Source organism: Boleophthalmus pectinirostris, unplaced genomic scaffold (assembly GCF_026225935.1).
Source record: "Boleophthalmus pectinirostris isolate CB_2022bp ecotype Guang Dong unplaced genomic scaffold, ASM2622593v1 HiC_scaffold_11, whole genome shotgun sequence".
NCBI lineage: Eukaryota > Metazoa > Chordata > Actinopteri > Gobiiformes > Gobiidae > Boleophthalmus > Boleophthalmus pectinirostris.
Genome location: NW_026570994.1, coordinates 4,008,964 through 4,030,996, shown reverse-complemented (window position 1 = coordinate 4,030,996; position 22,033 = coordinate 4,008,964). Strand labels below are relative to the sequence as shown.

The 22,033-nt window shown below is 40.1% G+C and overlaps 1 protein-coding gene across 1 annotated transcript in view; it reads right to left on the bottom strand.

Annotated features, from left to right (window-relative positions):
- LOC110165177 (prospero homeobox protein 1-like) overlaps positions 1-21,427 on the bottom strand; it is an 80,697-nt gene extending 59,270 nt beyond the window's left edge. The window contains exons 1-5 of the mRNA XM_020930346.2: positions 21,168-21,427; positions 18,649-19,042; positions 17,883-18,464; positions 16,603-17,739; positions 3,110-3,217 (exon numbers count right to left, since the gene is read on the bottom strand). Coding sequence (XP_020786005.2) covers positions 3,110-3,217; positions 16,603-17,739; positions 17,883-18,464; positions 18,649-18,981 — 2,160 coding nt within the window. The 5' untranslated portion in view covers positions 18,982-19,042; positions 21,168-21,427. The remainder of the gene's footprint in view (positions 1-3,109; positions 3,218-16,602; positions 17,740-17,882; positions 18,465-18,648; positions 19,043-21,167) is intronic.
- Positions 21,428-22,033: the final 606 nt, after the last annotated feature.

Here is a 22,033-nt window from a genome sequence, read left to right as displayed (position 1 = left end):
GTGCTTCAAGAGAATAAAAACACTTAATAAAATAAACGACTATAACACAAGCAGTTCAGTTCTACATAAAAAATAATCTTCTGCAGTGGTGGATGAAGTACGCAAATTTGTTACTGAAGTATAAGTACAGATACGAGGGCAAAAAGTTACTCAAATAAAAGTAAAAATCTACGTTAGTAAAAGTGAAGTGCATGTTTAAAAATTTGCTTAAAAAGTAAAACGTGAAAGTGTTTTGCAGAGATTTTTAGAACAATTAAAGGATGAAATGTAGTGATTTTGATAAAGAATTCAGCTGATTTTAAGTGATTCAATTGATTTCTTAATTTATCTCGCTGTTTTTGTGGATTTGGTTTGCTCAAATTCGATGTGATTTAAAAAAAAAGTCTCAGTCTTTTCAACAGGTCTCACGCCATAAAGAAAAGTACTTTCTAGTAAAATATAGTGGAGTAGAAAGTACAAATACATGCTCAGATGTAGTGAAGTAAAAGTAAAAAGCATACACTTTAAAACTGGCGTAAGCAAAGTACAGATACGTAAAAAAAAAATTGTACATAATAATTGTAGTTTTACTTTTGCACTCCATCGCTTTCGACCCCTTGATACAATAACTGCTAAAAAAGATAAAAAGTGTGTGTGTGTGTGTGTGTGTAGAAAAGTACAACTATTAGAAAAGCTGAAATCCATCTTTGGTTTTAACAAAGACAAAAATAAAGGTGAAAAAAAAAAAAAAAAGTTGGCAGTACATTTTAAAATGTCACACATCAAAATAAAAATAAATAAATAAATACATTTAAACCCTATTTCACAAACATTCAACCCCCCCAAAAATTCTCTCATAACTCATTAATACGCTCTTCTTTCTAAATCCCCATGCTAATAAACTACAAAAAACTACAAAACTACAAAAACTACAAAACTTCAAAAAACTACAAAAAACTACAAAACTACAAAAACTACAAAACCTACAAAACTATAAAATGACAAAAACGACAAACCACAAAAGCGACAAACCACAAAAATGACAAACCACAAAAATGACAAACCACAAAAACTACAAAACTACAAAAACTACAGAACTACAAAAACTACAAAAAACTATAAAACTACAAAACTATAAAACTACAAAAACTACAAAACTACAAAAACTACAGAAACAGCAAAAACTACAAAACTACAAAAACTACAAAACTATAAAACTACAAAAATTACAAAAAACTATAAAACTACAAAACTATAAAAATACAAAAACTACAAAACCTACAAAACTACAAAACACTATAAAACTACAAAAACTACAAAACTATAAAAATACAGAAACTACAAAAACTACAAAACTACAAAAACTACAAAAACTATAACCCCTCCCAGTCTGCCTCTGAAAACAACAGTGAAAGTGCATTAGTGAACAGACAGGGAGCTAAACGAGGGGGGACGAGGAGCAGCGGTGTTTGGGTGCTGGGTGGGTGTGTGGGTGGGGGGGGGGGTGAGAGAGGGAAAGTGGGCGTCGAACCCTCCACACCCCCTCCACCCACCTCCGCCCCGCTCCGATTAAGGCCACTCATTCTAATTATGCTCCACGGACGTGACAGACCGGAGGACCCATCTGCGCCGTCGGCTCACGCGGCTTGACCGTCAAAAACAAGCGCAGGCGGAATAGTCGTAAATATTGTGGGAAAAAAAGGAAAAAAAAAAAAAAAAAAGAAAAAAGAAAAACAGGACCGGGAAATGAGAATGAATAAACACGGGTAATTCAATCTAAGGAGGACAAGATGGACGCTACCTGTTTACAACTGCTCTGCTCCATCTGCCCCTGCTCTTATTTTGGTCATAGTATTTTCAAAAACACAAAAGTCTGTTTTTTTTTTTTGTTTTTGTGTTTATTGTAGGTTAATGTCTATGTATTTATTTCTATTCAATATTGTAAATTCATAGACAAATTTCTGTTTCAATATATTTACTTTTTATATTATGAAAACACCATTTACTAAAAGTCATGTTGTTTTTTATTTTTTTTCTGTTTATTTTTTTATTAAATTTTTTTTCCTATTTAAATATTTCACCTCAAATGCACATTGAATTTTTAAATTAAGGAAATTATTTATTTAACGAAATGTCAAATATTGCAGAATCGTTCACAGCAGCTGTGAAAACAAAATGTGCTTGCAAAAAAATGAAAACACATTTGACAGTTGGTTAATTTTAATGCTACAAAAACTGTGTCATAGCGGTTAGTTAATTTGCCCCACAATGAGGACGTTTTAGGTTCAATTCCCAAACAGGTATGGCCTTTCAATTCGGAGTTTGGTGTTCTTCCTGCGAAAACTACAATGGTTTGCATTACCACTAACTCTTGAACAACTGACCCCAAAATCGCGCAATTCAACAGATTTCAACAATGGAAAAAATTTAAAACAAAATACAAAATAATGATGATGTTATAAGAGCTTAAAAACATGCATTAGTGGAAGAAGTACTCGATTCTGTTGTCAGAAGTAAAAGTACATATAGAAACAAAAAACTGCTTTGTCAAGTAAAAGTAAAATTATCACGCAAAAAAATCTACTAAAAAAAGTAAAAGTATTAATAAGGACCCGTTTAAAAATGTACTTAAAGAGTAAAAAGTAAAAGTATTACAAGCAAATCTTGAAATCTAATAAAAATTAAAATTTTGCGATTTTGATACAGATTTGAGTTGAATTTAGTTTTTTTAGAAAACAGATTTTTTTTGGTAACAGTTTTTATTTGTATATTTCAGTTTACTGAAATTATAAATGTGTTAAAAAATGTTAAACCTTTTCAGCAGGTCTCAAACTATCATCAAAAATACTTTTACTTTTCATCCCGTTCCAAAATGTAGTGGAGTAGAAAGTACAAATACCTGCTCTCAAATGAAGTACAAGTGAAAAATACCTACTTTAAAACGTACTCGGTGAAAGTACACATACTAGAGTCCTTTTACTACTTTCACTTGTGTGTTTCCCCATAGTTCCAGCTCATTTAATCACCGACAATTAAACACAAACTCCACTCAGCGCGAAAACAAAAGGGCCGTTAATGGCAGGTGAACAGGGCGTGCATAGTGAGCAGGGTAACGGACCGGCGGTCTTACCTTGACGTCCCCGAAGTACATCTTGAGCATGTTGGACGAGGGGTAGCGCGTGTAGAAGAACATGAGCTTGGCTTTCTTCAGGTGGTTCGGAGAGAGGCCCTCCTGAATCTGAAACGAGGGTTAAGGAGCGAAACAAGCTGCACAAAAAATACTCACAAAATATTTATACTTCTAGACATGTTTGGACACACTCAGATGCAGATACAAGAGTACTTTTACTGATTCTTTTTACTTGTGCATTTTCCTATAGTTCCAGATCGTTTTATCACAACTCCACTGTGCGAGAAAACAAATGGGCCGTTAATGGAAGGTGAACAGGGCGTGCATGGAGAGCAGGGTAACAACAGGCATGAACACGTACAGGGGTAACTAATATTTTTCTTTACTTTTGTGACTATTTACGCCGTCGATTCATCAAAATCACGAAAGAACGCATACTTTGAGCAATTTGGATCGAAAAATTAACACAAATTTAGAGTTATTTTTCTCCGCTACGTAATTTCTTGCTTAAATCTTGATGCTACAACATAAAGAAAAAAAAAAAACAGATCGTACAGAAGGATTTGCTGATAACTACTTCCAAATTTGATGTATTTTTGTTTTTCCAATTTGAATTTGAACTTGAAAATTTACGCAAATTTTCAGTACAAACTAAAATATCCAAAACATCCTCAGTAAATTTCTTTTTATCTAAAATTTCAACAAAAAGATGCGTGAAATTTCAGATTCACACGTCCAAAATATGTTTCCAAACTGTATTTTTGCAGTTTTTACACCTGAAATCTCTTATTTTTATAGGAAAACATGACATGATGACAAACGTGACACATATTTTTTTTTACATTTCTATTTCGTATCTATTTCTTTTTATTTAATCGCAGCGTCTGGCCTTGATAATATCCTCCACATACATCCAATTTACCGAAGAACAATGTCGTTTTCCATTCAGACTCGCCGTATTGAATCAGCCCTAGATACATTATGTCTCATTCATAAAGAGATATTATTAGAGTATTAGAGCTTCGGCCTTGGGAAGAATGGCCTGTGACGTCTCGGATGCGACGACGCCTTTCTCCTTTCTGGCCACACGAAGCTCTCACCGTTACCTCCTTCGCTCGCTCACTTAGGCCGAACGGGGGAAGCGGATTGGATGGCTGGATTAAAAACGCCAACCTTGCAAAAAACGAACAAACAAACATTTCCATATCGCTTTTTCATAACGACAAACCTGAATCATTGTAATAAACGACACATTTTTAAATTTACTGTAATGTTTTCCAGGTTTAAAGGTCAAATATTAGGCAAAATTGTGTTATAATCTTGTTATCTCCTCAAAAACGTACTTGGAGGTTGAGTAATTCAAAGCTCAAAATGCTCTGTTCCACCTTGTGATGTAATGAAGCGATAGTTTGCAAGTTAACAGCTACTCTTTATCTTTTGTTCTGTAGAGATTGGCAATTCCAGGTCTGAAATGATCCAAATGATTCTAGTGAAAATGTATGGAGTTTAAAAACACAGTGGGGCACTTCCTGTATTACCACATGACGTCACAAAGTAGAACCGTGTGTTTTCTGTTTGAGAGAAGAATTTGGACATTTGAAGTCATAAAAAGCGCGTCGACGTCTGGGTTGGAAAACTTTGGTGCCCAACGTTGCTGTGAACATCATCATAACAAAAAGCTGTGCAGCTGCTGGTTCCTCCGATGGATAGCTGCACATCAATCACACTAGTAAGCGGCAGATTTAAAAAAAAAAATTGTTCCAAAATTACTTCACGATGCTGCAGAATCCTACACAAATGACTGATTAAGAATATAAAAGTGGAGTGGGGGGATGTCTTGAATACAGGAGAATAAAGACGACTCAAACCTGCATGAATAAATCTAAATACAACTTGGTCAATGAGAAGGAAACAACTACGACATGTAGGTCTTCAAACAACATCAACGTGTCTTAAAATGCAATCAGTAAACAATGTTATCTTTTTATCTTTTTTTTTTTTTTTGTAATTTTAAATTGCACATTTTTTCACTATACTATCTGGAGAAAATGATATAAAAGTTACATACAGGCACTTTCATTTTGTTTTGTTTTCTTTCGTTTACATTTTCATTGCTTTTATAATAAATATTTATGTTCTATATCCTATATCGTAATTTGTGTATAATTATATAATGGTGTTCAGTCACCGAAATCAACGAAGGCACCTGCAAAAAAGAAAAAAAAAAGAAAAATAATAATCAAAATAAATTTAAAAAAATCATCATTCAAATTGTGGTTACCCAGAGTATGTGTGAGTGTATGTTTGTGTGTATGTTTGTGTGTGTGAATGCCTGTATGTGTGTGTGTATGCATGTGTGAGTGAATGTTTGTGTGTTTGCGTATGTGTGCATTTGTGTGTGTGCGTATGCCTGTACGTGTGTGCGTGCGAATATATATGTGTGCACGCATATATATATGTGTGCTTATGCCTGTATGTGTATGTGCGTATGCTTGTATGTGTGTGTGTGTATGCCTGTATGTGTGTGTGCGCGTATATATGTGTGTGCGTATGCCTGTATGTGTGTGCGTATGCCTGTATGTGTGTGTGCGTATGCTTGTATGTGTGTGTGCACGTATATATATATATGTGTGCGTATGCCTGTATGTGTGTGCGTGCGCGTATATGCTGTATGTGTGTGTGCGCGTATATATGTGTGTGCGTATGCCTGTATGTGTGTGCGTATGCCTGTATGTGTGTGTGTGCGCGTATATATGTGTGTGCGTATGCCTGTATGTGTGTGCGTATGCCTGTATGTGTGTGTGTGCGCGTATATATATGTGTGCGTATGCCTGTATGTGTGTGCGTGCGCGTATATGCTGTATGTGTGTGTGCGCGTATATATGTGTGTGCATATGCCTATATGTGCTTGCATGTGTATGTGCATGTGTGTGTGCATGTGTGTGTGAGGTTGCGTGCATGTGTTGTGTGCGTGTGTGTATATGTGTGTGTATGAGCATGAATGTGTGAGCCTGTGTGCATGTGTTTGTATACGTGTGTGTGTGCATGTGTGTGTATGAGCATGTGTGTATGAGCCTGTGTGCATGTGTTTGTATACTTGTGTGTGTGTGTATGTGCATGTGTGTGTGTAGGAGCATATGTGTGTGAGTCTGTGTGCATGGGTTTGTATACATGTTTATGTGTATGTATATATATGCATGTTTGTGTGAGCCTGTGTGCATGCGTGTGTGTGTGCATGTGTGTGTATGTGTGTGTGTGCGTAGTACGACAGCTGTGCCCTGCCATGCCGCCTGCCATTTCGCCACCACATTAACAAGCCCATAATCTATCAGAGAAGATGAGGCAATCAATGGAACCCCCCTACAAGGTCAATTAGCGCACCGACTACACACACACATACACACACACACACTCACACACACACACACACGCCCTAACCCCAGGAGATGAGAGGGCTAGCTAACGCCATCGCCAACGCCGCGCTACCAAAGATCCGTACGAGTTCAGAGAGGACGCCGTAGCATCGTTTGTACTTCACTATTTTAGATTTGAAATTGTGAAGATACCGACAAAGCAACAAATGGTCGGACGTGGCGGAGAAAATCTGGCTGGAGGAAGTGAAAAAAAAAAAAAAAAGACCAAAAAACAAACAAACAAACAAACAACAACACAAAAAAAACAAATAGCACTTTTTAAAATCACAAGTGTGTACATTCGTTTATGAACATATAGTCTTGTGTTTTGGTGGAACAGGACATTTTTGGACATGACAAAGGAAATTTAGGTTAAGTAGCAAAAAGAACTTCAAAATCTGTGTTAAGATTTTGTTACAATGTTTACGATATAGAACTACTACTACTAATAATAGCAGATTTAGTCCTTCAATATTTTTGGTTTTAAATTGCAGAGATATTTTTAATAAAGCAACACATCGCCGGACATGTGTTTCTTTTCTCTAATTAAAGTTTCTGGAGGACCTGGAAAAAAAAAATAAAAATAACATTTTGAAAAGACTTCATGTGTACAATGTATAGCACTTTTTAACACCGCAAGTGTAGATTTTAGTTTATGGAGAAATATTTTGGTGAAGCTGCAAATTTAACAAGCAAAAAAAGAAAACAAAACAAAACTGATGGCAAAACTAATGAAATTTTTTTGAGCTAAGGTAAAAAAAAAAATTAACAATTAAATACATTAATTGCCCGTTTTCTTCACTATTTTAGATAAGTTTTAGCAAAGCAGTAAACGAAAAGAAAATCTAGCTAAAGTGGCAAATAAAAAAAAAAAAAAAGTGAAAATATGAGTTTCGACAAGAGGACACAACACGACACGACTGGATGTGTACAATGTATAGTACTTTTTTAACTCCACAAGTGTAAATTTTACTCTATGGGGAGATGTTTCGGTGAACACATGACATGGACATGACAAAAAAAGTAAAAACTGCACAATATACTGTATAAATAACACAATCTTATTCTAGATTTTAAATTATGGAGACATGTTTTGGCAAATTAACAAATAGTCGGACACAATGAAGAACAATAAAATGCTAATAAAAATGCATTTTGAGTGGTATACTGCTTTGATAGCAAATTTTTTTCCTTCACTCTTAAATTTTGCCTTAAAAAACTGCATAAAATTGCTAGAGAAGAAAGTTAAGAGATGTCTCACCGTAAAATTTATCAGATTAATAACACTACAAAAAATACGACTGAAGATTTTACTTTATGGGGATATGTTTTGGTAAAAAAAAAAAAAAAAGTAGTTGCTAAATTTGAGAGTTGAGACAAGACTTGACATGTACGCAATCATAAATTGCATTAATTAGATTTTTTTCTCGCCACTATTTTAGATTTTAAGTTTTGATATGTTTGAAAAAAGCAACTAAATTTTGGACAACAAAATCTAGCTGAAATGGCTAACTTAAAACAAAAAAAACATTCTAGCAATAAGTTACGACAACAAGACACGACATGTATGAAAAGGCACATTAATAAAACTTGAAATTACAATTTAACACAATTCCTGACTTGACTTTATGGAAGTGTGGTTCGTCAAAGCAACAAATTTTTTGACCTGACAAAGACATGAGCTTAAACACCAACATTAGCACTTTTTCTCTTTACTCTTTAGCATTTTTTCTTCTACTATTTTAGATTTTAAATTATGAAGATGTGTTTTTTGTTGTTGTTGGTGTTAGTTTTTCTTTTTGCAAATCAGCTAACAGTCTGACATGATAAACAAAGTCAAGCTAAAGCGGCTAAAAACGACAGAAAAACCGCGCTAGAAACCGAAACCCTAGTTAGTTAGCTCGTACGCGGCTAGCAATCCATTATGCACTTGAGCAGCAGCGACGTCAAAGCTCTCGGACAACAACACCACAGCCTTGTTAACATTAATGCCAACCTGCTAGCTGCCCCCGTTCCCTCCGCTAACGGCTAACGCGTCATGCATAAACGCATAAACACGGGCCGAGCGCTAAACGGGCCTCTTCGGGGATGACGTTTACTTCTGTACTTTTTTCGCTCTGGTGTTTGCTCGGATGGTGATCGGGCACGTACGGTATCGCGTGTAACCTGAGCTCGCCGCCAGGTGTGTGCGGACTTGTCGCTAGGGTGGGTGGAGGGGGAGGGGACAGGGGGAGAGGGGGGAGAGGGGGACACCTGCCGAAATACAAAAGGTTTTACAAAAGGTAGAATGATGGTAAAAGTGTATAATACTGCTGCTACTACTACTACTATTATTACTATGACTTTCAATCTACTACTAAAAACATAAATAGAGTACTTACTATTACTATTGTGCTACTACAACTACAGCTAGGCTACTGCTACTGGCGAATCTACTACTACTACTGCCACTACTACAACTAGTACAATCACAAATGTACTATTAGTATTTATATACTATTTGTATTTATAATATTTGCTATTACTATTGTGCTACTACAACTACAGCTAGGCTACTGCTACTGGCGAATCTACTACTACTACTGCCACTACTACAACTAATACAATCACAAATGTACTATTAGTATTTATATACTATTTGTATTTATAATATTTGCTATTACTATTCTACTACAACTGCAGCTAGGCTACTACTACTGGCAAATATACTAACATTACTACTACTACAACCACAAATAGAGTACTTAAAATGACTAATCTACTACAACAACAACAACAACAACTACTACTACTACTACTACTACTATTACTACTACTACTACTACTACTACTACTACCGCAAATACATTACTTACTATTACTAATCTACAACTACTACTACTACTACAATCACAAATAGAGTACTTACTATTACTAATCTACAACTACAGCTAGGCTACTACTACTACTGGCAAATCTACTACTACTACTACTACTAATACAATTACAAATAGAGTACTTGCAATCACTAATCTACTACTACTTCAGTCACAAGTATAGTACTTACTGTTACTAACTATTACTACTACTATTACTAGTACTACTATTACTACTGCTACTACTACTACTGGCAAATCTAATACTACTAATACAATCACAAACAGAATACATACTATTACTAATCTACTGCTACAATTACCACTAGTTACTGCTACTGGCTAATATACTACTATTATTACTACTACTGTTAGGCTACTGCCAGATTACCTACTTCTACTTATCTACTTCTGCTACCACCGCTGCTACTACTGCATCTAGACTATCTACTACCACCACTGTTACTACTACTACTACAACTTTTAACTTTACTGTTATAACCACAAATAAAGTACTAACTATTGCTAATCTACTGCTACAGCCACAGCTATGCTACTACTGGCTAATCTACTACTACTGCTACTGTTATTAGGCTATAAGATGACTAGAATGATGGCAAAACTGCAAACTTCCTCCTCCTCCTCCTACTATCAATCTACTGCTACAGTGAAAAATAGAGTACTTGCTAGTACTATGCTACTATTACAACTACATCTAGGCTACTACTGGCTAATCTAGTACTATTATTATTACTACTACTATTAGGCTATCAGACTAACTTTTACTACTTATCTACTTCTACAACTACTGCTGCTACTACATTTAGGCTATCTACTACCACCACTATTACTATTACTACAACTACTAATCAACTGCTACTAGGTTACCAGGGTACCTACTAGGCTACTACTTACTACTATTACTCTACTACTGCATCTACTACAGTTAGGCTACTTACTATTAGTTATCTACTAATAATGATCTACAGCTACTTTTACTAACTACTACTATTACAAATCTACTGCTACTTGTACTACTAGGGTAGTATCACTCTATTATTACAACTACAAATAGGTTATTAGCCTACTTACTACTACTGATCTGTTACGACAACTAGAACTAGGCTAGTAGTTATCTACTAATAATAAATTACGACTTCTGTTACTACTACTACTACTGCTACTGCCAGGCAACCAGACTACTGACTACTACTTATCTACTTCTACTGCTACTAAATCTGGAATATCTACTACTACTGCTACTACTACTACTACTACTACTACTACTACTACTACAATTAGGCTATATGCTACTGCTTCTACTACTACTGCTATTATTATAATATCATTACCATTACAACTACTGATTCTACTACAAACCAGCATCTACTACTACTACATCAACAAAAACTACTACTGCTGCTACTACTGTGAACCACACTGCTACTACGACTACTACTACTAGGCTACCTAAAACTGCTACTACTTTTGGATAATCTACGACTACTACTACTACAAGGCAACGAGCTACCAAGCTTCCAGACCTTTATCTACTTCTGCAACTACTACTACTACCTAAACTCCTACTATTACTGGCTAATCTACTACTGTTACAACAACAACAACAACTGCTACAACAACTACTACTACTACTACTACTATTACTACAACAAGGCTACCTTTTACTACCAAGATACCAGATTACCTTTATCTACTTCTCATACTACTACTACTTCTGCCTACTTACTGCTACTACTCATATTACTAATATTATTACCATTAGTAAACCAATCATAGTTCCAATCATACTACTACTACTACTACTACTACTACTACTACTACTACAGGCTTCTGGAACTACTGATAATATTACTACTACGATTACTACTGCTAGGCTACATAAAACTGCTGCTACTACTGGATAATCTACTACTATTACTACTATTACTACAACAACAACAACTACTACTACTGCTACTACTACTACTATGACAACAGTGACAATAACAATCACAACAACAACGACTACTACTACTACTATTATTACTTCTACACGGCTACATTTTAAAACCAGGCTACTACCTTTTTTTTTTTTTTAAATACTATTGTCTACTTCTACAACTACTAAAACTTTTAATAATAGTACAACCATTACTTCCAATTATAAAAGTAAGCTAATTATAAAATTAAAGTGCAAAAAAATAATAATAAAATAAAATAATAATAAAACAATACAATACAGTTTTGAAATTACAAATCCCATGAAAGGAATTTTGTCTATTTCCAGCATCGAAAAGCTTTCAATAATTACAATTCTTTTTAATTACGATTTTGTTCATCTTTTACACGTTTAATTACAATTTGCGTTTTGTTATCCCCAATGACGAGCCATGCTTCCACTTGTTCGGCAGTGAAAGGACAGCATTCTTCGCTTTAGCCGCTATTTACCAACAACTAAAAATTCCATTCAACACAAAAGAGCTAGCTTACATTTTTGCGTACAAAGCACTCCAAAGACTACATTGAAGTGTGGAAACATCTTTGAAATCCTAATGTCCGATTTCAAAGATGGCTGCACCCCCGGTTTGAATGGGACGGGCCTTTGCTACGGGAGATCAAACGGCGTGTCAGATTTTCCGTGTTTTTTAATTAAAGCCAGGTCTAAAAACGCTCTTTGAAGGTGACACAGCTGCTGTAGTTTGTTTGCGCCGTTCAAAGTCTGATATTGTCTCCACTTTGTTCTTCAGTGAGAGTGAGTGAAGGTTAGGAGAATCAAGACAACAAGTGCGTCCAAACACCTGGCAGCAAATACACGGACCAAAAAAAAAAAAAAAAAAGAAAAGAAAAAAAAGAAAGAAACAGACACACGTACACACACGAATGCTGAGAAACTGACACGGAACTAGCAGAAGCGGTTTATACTAAGAAGAAACATTGTAGTTTTGGGGAGTATTTAGTAGCTTGATTCATCAGCGAGTTTCACTTCGTAGAAACCGTGTGACCTCACAGCATTAGAATTCGTTCGCTCGATGGTAGGCGGGTACTTTTATTATTTAACCAATCACTGCTGTTTGGTTGTTGCGTATGTAATGCGCCACTAACAGGGCTAAGTGGTATATTAAGCTTTTCCCAAATCTCGTAGGAAGAAGGGCAATAACGTCTTTCCCTTTGATAAAATTCACCAAACATTCTCTTTGTTCCCGCTTTAAATCCTCAATCTCGGGAATCGTTGCCAACACAGAATGTATGACTCTTCGCTGGACTCGCACTTCCAGGGTTCTTGCAAACCGTCTAATGTATTCTGATTCCTGACCTAGTTACTGGAGAGAAATGAAACTGAGTGGAGGCACTAGGTGGAACCAGCCTGGCTAAGTATTTAGTATAAAAGGTCCTACATTTCGCAAAATTTACTCTTGTGAGCTTTAAGTCGGGGTTATAATGTAGTTATCTCCTCACACAACTCCTGAGAAAATGACACGGAACTAGCAGAAGCGGTTAATACCAATGAGAAACATCATGGTTTTTGGGGACCTTTTGTTTTTTTGGCAGTACAAAAAGTCCTACATTCCACAAAATTTACTCTTGTGAGCTTTAAGTCGGGTTATAATGTTACCTCCTGACACAACCGTGAGAAACTGACACAGGACTAGCAGAAGTGGTCAATATCAATAAGAAACATTGTGGTTTTTGGGCAGTATTTGGTAAAAAAGGGTCTAAGTATTTAGTATAAAAGGTCCTACATTACACAAAATTGACTCTGGTGAGTTTTGAGTCACATGATAATGTTGTTACCTCCTCACATAACTGTTGAGAAACTGACACAGAACTAGAAAAAACGGTCAGAACCAGTAAGAAACAATGTGTTTTTTTGGGAGTATTTAGTATAAAAGGTCCTATATTACGCAAAATTGACTTTTGTGAGCTTTAAGTCAAGTTATAACATTGTTACCTGCTCAAAAAACTGTTGAGAAACTGACATGGAGCGAGCAAAAGCGGTTAATACCAGTAAGAAACAACAAGTTTTTTTGGAAGTATTTTGTATGAAAGGTCCTACATTACGCAAAATTGACTCTTGTGAGCTTTAAGTTAACTTATAACATTGTTACCGCCTCACACAACTGCTGAGAAACTAAGACAGAACTAGAAAAACTGATTAATATTAGTAAGAAACATAATGGTTTTTGGGGAGTATTTAGTATAAAAGGTTCTACATTATGCAAAATTGGCTCTTGTGAGCTTTAAAGTCAGGTTATAAAGTTGTTACCTCCTCACACAACTGCTGAGAAACTGACATGGAACTAGATAAAGTGGTTAATACCCGTAAGAATCATTGTAAGTTTTGGGGAGTATTTAATATAAAAGGCGCTAAGTATTTAGTATAAAAGGTACTACATTACGCAAAATTGACTCTTGTGAGCTTTAAGTCGGTTTATAATGTTGTTACCTCCACACACAGCTCCAAAGAAAATGACACAGAACTAGCAGAAGTGGTTAATACCAGTAAGAAACACTGTGGTTTTTTGGGAAGTGTTTAGTATAAAAGGTCCCACATTACACGAAATTGACCCTTGTGAGGTTTAAGTCATGTTATAATGTTGTCACCTCCTCAAAAACAAACCTGGAGTTGTGTTTTGTTTCAATCACACATTTCAGTAACCCTTTATTATCAGTCTGTACATCTCCATAGCTCAAAATGCTCTGTTCCACCTTGTGATGTCATGAAGCGCCAGTTTCCACATTAACAACTTTTTACTTTTTACCTTTAATTCTGAAGAGATTGGCAATTCCAGGACTCAAAATCATCCAAATGATTAAAAACACAGTGGAGCACTTCCTGTATTACTTCATGACATCACAAGGAGGTATGGTACGTCTTTGATGAGGAAACAACATTATAACAGATCAGTAAATATTAGGGATGTAACGATATCCAAATCTCTCGGTAGGATATTATCATGATATGCATCTCACGGTACGATATTTATTGCGATATTTTGCAGAGGCTAATATAAATTGTAGATAGGACATTTTTTTTGCTTTTAAAATACCTTGACATGATTTTGGTGTAAATTATTACCATCATAATCCCAAGAATTTAAGTAAAAAAACATATCTCTTCTTGTTGTCTGTGCTGAAATGAATCATGGGATATGTAGTTCTCTATGTTTATTAGCTTTTCCTACTAAAGCAGAATGCATTTAAGTAAAGGAGCTTATAATTCGATATACTGTGACAGCCCACGATATTATTGTGAGACTAAATGTTTAACTTTTGATCTGTGAAAGGAGCAGGGTTTATAAGATTTATCTTCTTTCTGTTCCTTTTGTTCATGCAGCAAAGACGAGGCCAAAAAATCACAGAAATATGTATGTATTTATGTTAATTTTCAGATTTGTTGTTGTTGTTGTCCTCTTTAAGTCGATGCCAACAAAATAATAGTATGAGCAATAAATAAATAAATAAATGTGACTTCTGATATGATATCACGATATTTCAGTTATTGTTGCATCCCAAGTACATAGTGTAACATAGGCCCTTCAAATGATGACATTGGTCCATACTGTAATGGAAACTGCAATACTGATCCAAAAAATATCAGTGTCACCAATACATGTTTGAGTAATTTAGCGATCTTTCCCGGGACTTACTACGGATAGCTATAAGATTCTGTGCAAAGCTCCACCCAGGAGATTAAATCACCAATCCTCCCACGCGACAATTCTTCATAAATACGAAGAAACATGATACAAAACCGTACGCAACGACTTCACAAACCTGACGCGATGTGCAAAAGTTTCAGTTGCGGGATGCGTGCAGATTACGTTGCGATCGCGCTCTGAAGGGGGAGTGAGGCGGGACGTAGAGTGTCAAAAATGTAAATGAAAATGACAAAATGTGTTAGTGCGTCGATTTTGATGAATATAACATTTTCAAAGCAACATCGTGATCTAAATCTGTTACGTGTTAGTCGTTAATACTCCAGAGAAGTAAAATACAGCCTCTTTAATGATCAAAAGACCTGACAGACCCTCCTCGTGATGATTTTAGAGGGAGAAACCAAAGGAAACCTACAGGGAGAACACGCAAACTCCACCCAGAAACCACTGCTCTATAGAACAATATATTTTGGGGGCTCAGTATATATCGTGTGTACATTTTATTTGCAAAATTCTCTTTGTCTTATTTATCTTGTCTTATTTTCGTTGCAATATGAAAAGATTTGAGCTGTAGAGAGTTGAATAAGTCACTTCTATGGCTAATTATTGCTTCATTCTGTTATTTATTTGTTTCAGCTCAGACCTTTTAATGATACTTCTAAATTATGATTATATTTGTTGGGATTATTTTCCTTTGTTTTAATTGTATCAATGGCTAAAATACTTTCCATATTATCATTTATTGCAATATACACTACTGGTCAAAAATGCACACACACTTTGTCATTATTTTTTTCTTTTTCTTTATGTTTACTTCTTTCTACATTTTAGATCCACACAAAAGGCATTTACAAGCAAGATGTATGGAATTATATAGCAAAGAAAATACTAAATAACTCTTTTTATTTTGAAATCCTCAGAGTATCCACCCTTTGCTTTGTTGACAACACTGTAAACTCTTGACCTTCTCTCAGTGAGCTTCATGATGAAGTCTCCTGAAATGGTTTTCAAGTCACGTCAGGGTCAAAAAAATGTCACAAGAGCAAACCAGGGCTCAAAGCAAAGTGTGGCTATTTTTAAAAATCTCAAAATAATTTTTGGTAATTTGAGTTTATTTTTTGTTTCTACGTGCCTTCAGTAGAATGTGCAGTGTAAATAATCAGGGAAATAAAGCAAAGACATAATTGAGTGTGTCCAAACTTTGGCCTGGTAGTGTGCGTCTGTGGCGACATCGTGCTTCAGAGTGTGTTATGGTGACAGGCGTGCACCCAAAATGATTAGCTTTGAGGCTGTATGTACAAAGTGAGCGATGAAAGCGTGGCTAACAGCTCCGAGTGCTGGAGGAGCCCAGCCTGCTGCACACTTAAAAGAGCCTGGGCAGGGCGTTTCATGTGCCCCCACGACCACACGGCCACCGCCCCCTTTCATGTGCCTCTCACACAGGAAACAAGGGCCCCGCATGTTAATGAGCACATTTAAGACACTGACTGCTGCGGCTTTAAGAGGAAGACCCTCTGTACAGCAGAGCCCCGTGTGAGCGCCGCTCTGTGATCATGTGTAAAGGATACAGTGGAGCTGGAGTAGGGAGAGATGTCAGACATGTCCTGCAGGTCTCCACACTCAGACTTGATGAGGGACAGTGACAGGGCATCTGGGTGAGGGGAGCTCTGCCGGTGCTGATGGTGACTCAGACCCAGGTTCATCTTGGTCCTCAGGCTGATGGTGTCCCGGCTCATGTCCAGGGAGTCTGGGGAGACCCTGTGGTGGTCCTTGGGTCCGTGTGGATAGCCTGGGCCTCCGTGTGACCCCAGGGGGCCTTGGAAGGGATAGCCCATCAGGGGCAGAGGGAATGGGTGTCGAAAAGATGGAGGGCTGAAGCCCAAAGAGGCTGTGAGGGGGGAGGGGTGGAGAGAGGGGTGGTGAGGGGGAGGAGGAGGGGGCAGGGAGTGTTCGCCGGTGTCCGGAACCCCGCTTTTTCGCACCACCAGGGGGAGGGCTTCTGTCTGGTCGTTGGCTGTGGGCACAGCGCTCAGTCTGCTGAGCCCGCTGAAAGTGTCCAGGGGGCTGGGCACCAGCACGTCTCCGAAGCAGTGCAGTCTCTGATTGGACGAGTGGAAGTTTGGGGTGGGGCTACTGTCACTGTTCAGAGTCAGGCCCAGACCACCTCCTCCGAACCTGGACTCTGGCGTGAGAGAGGGAAGGGGGGCGAAGGGGGGAGGACAGGAGGAGGAGGAGGTGGAGGAAGAGGGGGCGGCCGGCGTGCTGCTGCAGCCCTGCACGCTGCTCTGCTTTGGGGAGGAGAAGCCTTTAACCACCGTGTCCACCACCTGTGACACCGCACAGTTCAGCTCCTGCTTCAGGGTCTCTGCCAGGTGCCTCCCGCCAGGTCCTCTCCTCTTCAGCCTGCTCCTGTCCTCCTCCTCCCTGTCCTCCTCCAGCTCTCCATCCATCAGAGCCTGCTCTCGCAGCAGCGCCCGCGCTCTGTCCAGAAACAGGCCGGGGTCCAGGTCGGACAGGTCGTCAGGGCGCCCCCTGTCTCTGTGGCTGTCCCTGTGCCTGTCCTCCAGCCCGTCCGAGCGGATACTGTCCTCAGACATGTTCCCGTCCTCCTCCCTGTCTGCTCCGCGCTCTGCTCCTGTGTCCTCGTCCTCTGTCTCCGAGTCATAGATCTGATAGAACTTCTCCTGCAGCTGCCGCAGCTGTTTCTGAAAAGCACACAGTGTGTGAGGAGGTGTGTGTTATTGTATATGATTATAAAAACACACAGTGTGTGAGGATGTGTGTTACTGTACATGATTCTACAGACACATGGACCACAGACCGGGCCCTGTGTGTGACAGGTGCTCACCTGCATGTCCTCCAGCTGCAGTCGGAGCTGTCTCCGCTCCTCCTGTCTCTGCTCCTGTCTGGAGCACACTAGTTGGGTGAAGCTGTGCTGCTGCTGGGGCAGCCGCTGTTTCCTCTTGTTCTCTCGGTACACCTCCACACTGACCCCTCCCCGTGAGCCCGGGGAGCCCAGGAGAGAGGAGCCGTGGTGGGTGTCCCCTCTGTGGGAGTCCCCTCTATGCTCTGTGCCGTTGCTGTCGTCTCTGCCCGGCTCTCCAGTGCTGGAGCGCACCAGGGGCGAGTGGCTCATGCCGCGGATGATGTTCTCCACACGGGCGCGCTTGGCCCTCAGGTGCTCATCTGACAGACGGTCCAGGTCGAAGGAGGACAGGGCCAGAGGCTGAGAGGGGGCGAGGGAGGTGAGCAGGGAGGCAGGAGGAGGCCCTCTGAAGGCAGAGGAGGAGGCCGGGGGCAGAGGGGGCAAAGGGGGCAGAGGGGGACCTGGGGACAGGCAGTCGGACGGACTGTCTCTGTCCCTGGAAGAGTTACTGCAGCCGTCCTCCCCCTGGATCTCTGAGCCCCCGCTGGACATGGCCCCACTGCCCTGAGGACAGAGGACACAGGACAGAGGCTTTAGTCACACGTCTGTGTTGTGTGTGAGGAAAATAAGATTCACTGTATATATAACATATGTCTACAGTGTGTATATGTGTGTGTGTGTGTGTGTGTGTGTGTGTGTGTGTGTGTAGTGTGTGTAGTGTGTGTGAGTGGAGTGGAGTGTGGTGCACCTGGAAGCCCGAGTCGCTGCCTCCGTTCTTTGCCATGTTGCTCTTGAGGAGCTGGGAGATGATGGTGGCCCCGGGGAAGGGCATCAGGGCGTCTTCATAGGAGTTCGCCCTCTTCAGCAGCTTTCTGAGGACATTGGACTTCTCGCTGTCGCCATTAGACCCTCCGTGGCCGTGGCTGACCAATGAGCAGTCCCCGTCCTGCTCGGCGGCGTGTGATTGGTTCATGCTTTCGTAAGAGTCCCGGGCGCGGCTGTAGATGGTCCTCTTCACGCCGATATCCACTCGTCTGCGCTTGGTCTGTGCGCTCAGGAGGGCGCTGTCATGATCAGGCATCCCGCAGGGCAGCTACATGGGCACGCACAGGGTCCTCGCCAAGGGAAGGGCTCCGGGCGTCCTGGACAACAACAGGGAGACGTGGTCATGAGGCATGGGCAACTGAAGGATACTAACAAGATCAAATCCTCACTTTTGAACAAATAGACAGAGGAAATACACCATTCACTTGAACTGTATCCCTGACAGCCCTGGTTTAGTCCTTGTTTAGACCTGGTTAATCCTGGTTTAATCCTGGTTTAGTCCTGGTTTAGTTTAGACCTGGTTTAGACCTGGCATAGACCTGGTTTAGACCTGGTTTAGTCCTGGTTTGTGGACACATGTACATCCTACCCGCCCTGTTCAAATCTTTGCAACTTGTTGGTAAAGATTTTGTCCCATCAGTCCAGGTTCAGATCTGGTTCAGTTCTGGTTTGGCCCTGTTTGAACAGGACTACCACCTGTCTGTCTGTCTGTGTTTAGTCCTGTTTATTCCATTTCACATCCCATTGATTCAGTCCTGGTTTAATCCTGGTCCTTTTCTCTAAATCAAAATTTCCTTAAAGCCAACAATTACAATTACAACAAATACATAATAGTTTTGAAAAAAATATTAAAAAGAATATATATATATATATATATATATATATATATATATAATATATATATATATATATATATATATATATATATATATATATATATATATACACACACACACATATGCACACACACACACACACACACACACACACATAGAGTGGTATACAGAGTGGCTGTTATTGTGGCAAACTTTGTGCAGTTGTCTAAATGTTAAATTGCTGCTGAAATCCCACAGAGGAGTCGCAGCTGGCGGCTCGTCTCTTGCGGCTCGTCGTGCGCACGGAGCTCTGACCGCGGTGCGCTATTTGTGCGTCTTTAGTTTGTCCGCAGGCCCGCGCGGGTTTCACTTCACATTCATAAGTACAACACATTCTGGCTAAAGACACAAAAATAACCGCTCACGCGAAGAGGTGTAAAAAGATTTGCGTGTGTTTGTGCGTGTCAGAGCGGATTTGCGTGTGTTTGTGCCTTGACACGCAAATGCAGACAGACTTTTCCCACTTTACATCTGTTTTGAATAAATTCATCGATTTAGGAAAATATTTTTGGGAAGTCAAGTTACGCACAACAACTGTAAGAGCCTTTGGCGGCTCCTGTTCTGAGCGCAGATGTGTTTTCTGAGAGCTCCTCCCCGGTGGAGCTGTCACTGGGGCCGCTCACACTCAAGTGAAGTCGGTCAGCGCAGCTCCGGTGAGCCCGGTGTCCGGCACTGACCCACTTCCAGTCAGTGCGTCCTCTGCGCGCGCTCCTCACGCACAGGCCAAAGTGTGTTTAAAATCATGTACGTGATGAAGAGCAAAGAGGAATATACACACTGCAAAAAGCTTTAACTGAAGAAAAATATGACACACACGCGCGCCGAAGTGATCTGCTGTGAACACTAAATAATATAATGGTGTGGAAACACACAGGCTACAGTCTACATTTTGTAGTGACATTTTACTGAAAGAAACAAGCGTATCCCCTTTTATTTCAAATGTGTCAAGTGTATCGCAGCTAAAAGTAAAAAAAAAAAAAAGTGTGTTTCTGAAGTACGCAGGAGTGTAACATCAGTGCCCTGACCGCGCGCTCCGAGCGGACTGTGCCGCTGTGCCCGCGGGACACACCGTCACCTCAGGCGGACACAGATTTCGACCTCCCAGAACATCACTGAGGAAAAGTCTCTAGAACTGTTTGCATGGAAACAAAAGCTGCTGTTGATCTAATTTAATTCAGGCTTTCGTGACACGAGTCGGTGAAAACACTCTGAGAAGTGTCAGTGAGCAGACACTGGACTACACACTCTAAAGAGAATCATCTAAAACACGAGGCGATGGAATAAAGTTCACGAACAAAGATCCACACATTTAAACTGCTTCACTTGAAACTTTCTCCAGTGTCTCTCCGCGGCGGAGACCACGCGGCTCTGTCCAAGTGTTTCATACAACAAGAAGTGTTTACATAACAAGCCGAAATGACGCTCTGCTCCGGGTGCACACAGCACCGGGGTCTGCCGTGAACCACACGTCCCGGTGTCACGGACATATCCCCCACGCGCGCACAAAGCACACGGAACTAAACAGGGCTCACAAAGCAAAACACGACAGGTTCAAGTTGGCACTTACTTGTTCCTCTCGTTCCTCGGAGCGACTCCTTCGAAGAAACTGCGCACACAGGAGACTGCTCTGTGCGGACTTTACTACGGGGAAGTAGAGGCGCACAGAGCGGAGTGTGCGTGCGTGCGCGCGCGCGTGCGTGCGTGCTCGGTGAGAGAGCAGCTCGTAGACAGTGTGAGAGAGACACCGCTCTCCTCCGGGATGAGCAGTGTTTAGTATCGAGTGCACCGTTCAGTCCAACAATCTCTCCACATTCGCCTCGAAGCCGCCTTCTCCTCTGACCGACGGCAAGACTCTTAATAAGAAACAACAAGAGAGCCGCGTGAAGGATACGTGAAGACGCTGCGTCATCGCTCCACCTGACCAATAAGGAAGGAGCCGGCCACGACGGAGGGTGCTTATAAGGAGCCTCGAAGCAACGAGCTGCCAGAGCGCAGGGAGAGAGCGCGCAGAGAGAGCGCAGATCACACTCTGTGGCGGCACTGCGCGGCACCGCGCGGCACAGACAGTCCAGACACCGCGCCGCGCGCACTACACTCGCTAAACTTAGTACAGACCGTGAAGTGCTCCTCCAAACGGTCAGCGCGCACGGACACACGCATCTGGAGGTTTATCTCACTTGTATTTTACATCTTTATAATATCAATATTCATTTTCCATGATCAAACATGTGCTAGAATTAATTTACACCTAATGAAACAAATCCAGGAAAGTGCATGTGTCACATCACACACCCATGTACGTTTACTCTTTTATTCATATTATCTGATCATGTTAATGTCATAAATTAAACGGACTGAAAAAGAGGAATTATGTTCTGTTAATTTAATGTGCCGTAAAAGTTCAGATTATCAAAACCTTTTGGAACCATATTT